Raw genomic sequence first — 2680 nt, forward strand, 5'->3', positions numbered from 1 at the left:
GCCATCTTACAATATTTTGTTGTAAGTATGTATTGTAAGTTATAATTACTATTGTCAAAAAGTTCCAGAAATTATTGTTACAGTACATAGAGTACATAGATTAGAGTTATACTGACATTGTATTCCTGAGCTTTAGGGACCCATCTGATTTAGCCTCTCCGTAGTTCTTCAGATTATTAATACCTTTCATTCATTTTGATCAGAAAATGGGTGTGGCCATAATCTAAAGAGAATCAGGAGCAATTAAAAAATGGACTTCTGGAATCTGGCAGTCAAAATAATTTTCTTATCACAAACTACAACAGGAATTCTGGGGAATTTCTTTCTTCTTCTCCACTATCTATTCTACTGTACAGAACATGCATTAAAGCCCACAGATTTGATTCTCATGCACCTAATGGCATCCAATGTTTTGATAGTGCTCTCTAAAGGAATGCCCCAAACAATGGCAGCTTTTGGGTTGAAGAACTTTTTAAATGATTTCAGATGCAGATTAATTTTGTACATTCAAAGGGTGGGCCGGAGTGTGTCCATTAGCACAACCTGTGTCTTGAGTGTCTTCCAAGCCATCAGCATCAGTAACAGAGAATCCTGTTGTGAAAATCAAAAGTTGAAAGCTGCAAAGTATATTGGCTTCTCCATTTCTTCTCTCTGGGTCATGTCCATAAGTATAAATTTCATTTTCTTTGTCTACATACTTGTCAAAAGGAATAGCAAAAACACTACAAGAAACCGAGATTATAAGTACTGTTCTACTGGAGGGGGTGATGATATCAATGCCGTACTCTATACAGCATTAGTGGTGTGCCCTGAAATCTTCTTTTCTGTGCTCATTGCCTGGTCCAGTGGCTCCATGATTGTCATTCTGTACAGACACAAGCAAAGGGTTCAACACATCCACAGCTGTCCTGTTTCCAGCAAAACCTCACCAGAATCTCAAGCCACTAAGAAGATCCTAGTCCTGGTGTGTACCTTCCTGGCATTTTATACTCTCTCCTCTGTCTTACAAGACTGCATTGCTCTTCTATATAATCACAGTTGGTGGCTGGTGAATGTCACTCGCTTCACCTCTTTGTGTTTTCCATCCTTTGGACACTTTGTTCTTATGAGTCATTACTCTTTTATGCCCAAATTCAGTTTGATCTGGATATGGAATAAAATCTCCTAATCATTTTTAAGTATTTGAGTGATATATTTTACTTGGTTTCCAATTGTGATCTCACACTCTTCATCAAAAAGTCACTAAAATGATTAAAACATAGGACCATCTATGTTAAAGTTATCCATAATTAGAATGGGAGTTTGTCAATTGGTTGAATCAGTATCCCACATGAGCTCATCATATTATGATTGTACTCCTGAAAGACTTCCTTTTATATCTGCTGTATAAATAATACAGGGGGGGGGAATCTGCCAATAAAACTGACTTTCTTGTTGGTTTCATCTTGTCAGGCAGCTTAGCTGCTTAGAATTTCACAGACAGCCTGAGGATCCTACATCGAAAAAGAAAGAAAAAGAAAAAAGAAAAAAAAGAAAACTGAAACCATGGCTGATCAAATACTTGTTCTTTGGGAGGCCCTGATCCTATCTTAGTTGCTGTAGCATGTACCAAAAAATAAGATTACATTTTTTATCTCATACAAAAATCATTTCAAGATGAATGATATTTTTGATATTATTTGAGCTTTTTTAAATAATATATTATTGAGAGAATTTTCATCATTAGGGATATTTGAGTATAAATTTCCCTTGTAATTCTGTGTTTATCTGGTTTGGCAGCTCAGTAATGCTATCTTCATCAAAAGAGCTTTGAATAAATTAATATAGACATTATGAAAACCACTTTTGTGGTCTCCCGGGATGTGAAAAATCAACTGTTTGACCAGCTCTTCTATTCCTGGACCTAGACTGAGAAAAATTCATATTATAACATAGAAATATTTGCCTATTAGTGATGATTGCTGGTCTGTTTATTTATCAATGAAGCATATCTCTGCCATATATCCATAAACATGTGAATCAAATATTCAATTTTTCACACATAAAATGTACTATAATTCTACACTGTGAAAGATGAAATCACAAAATATTTATGAAAATTGATTGATAATGGATAAAATTTAGCCACACCACCTAAATCAGAAAGAAAAATGACCACGTGTTTTCCTTCATGCAGATCTTATCCTATAATGTCTAGGTATAGAAAGTGTAACTTCAGTTATAACATTTCTAAAGCATACCTAGAAAGGTAATATTAGATGATGGGCAGGTGAAAGTATCCAGAATTTAAAACAGATGATATACAATAATATTTTTATTTTCAATGTTATCAATTTATTTTCCTTTCTGATGCATACAAGTATAAAGATATAATTGCTACTGAGAGCATAGAACCCTAAGTAAAGCTCTATGGCTATATCATGACTATTCTAACATCTGCAGTTCATTGAAATGTACAGAAAATTGGCCTGAGCAAGTACTCCTTTATTAGTTATTTCATTGTAGATTTTTTAATTCTTTTATTTATGTGCTCATTACAATGAAGTGATTTTAGTTTGAAATAAAACACCAAAACGATATTTCCATGCAGAAATTATTCCATATATAGCCATCAGTAAATGTGATGTATCGCATAAATGGACTCAATGACAGAAATCGCTTGATTATCATGCTATATTCC

General features: G+C 34.0%; 1 protein-coding gene across 1 annotated transcript; it reads left to right on the forward strand.

Annotated features, from left to right (window-relative positions):
* Positions 1-206: 206 nt before the first annotated feature.
* Positions 207-1168, forward strand: LOC116892051 (vomeronasal type-1 receptor 4-like). The gene is given in 2 exon segments (XM_032893522.1): positions 207-224; positions 227-1168. Coding segments are annotated over 2 exon segments (960 nt in total).
* Positions 1169-2680: the final 1512 nt, after the last annotated feature.

Source organism: Rattus rattus, chromosome 2, assembly GCF_011064425.1.
Source record: "Rattus rattus isolate New Zealand chromosome 2, Rrattus_CSIRO_v1, whole genome shotgun sequence".
Taxonomy (NCBI): Eukaryota; Metazoa; Chordata; class Mammalia; order Rodentia; family Muridae; genus Rattus; species Rattus rattus.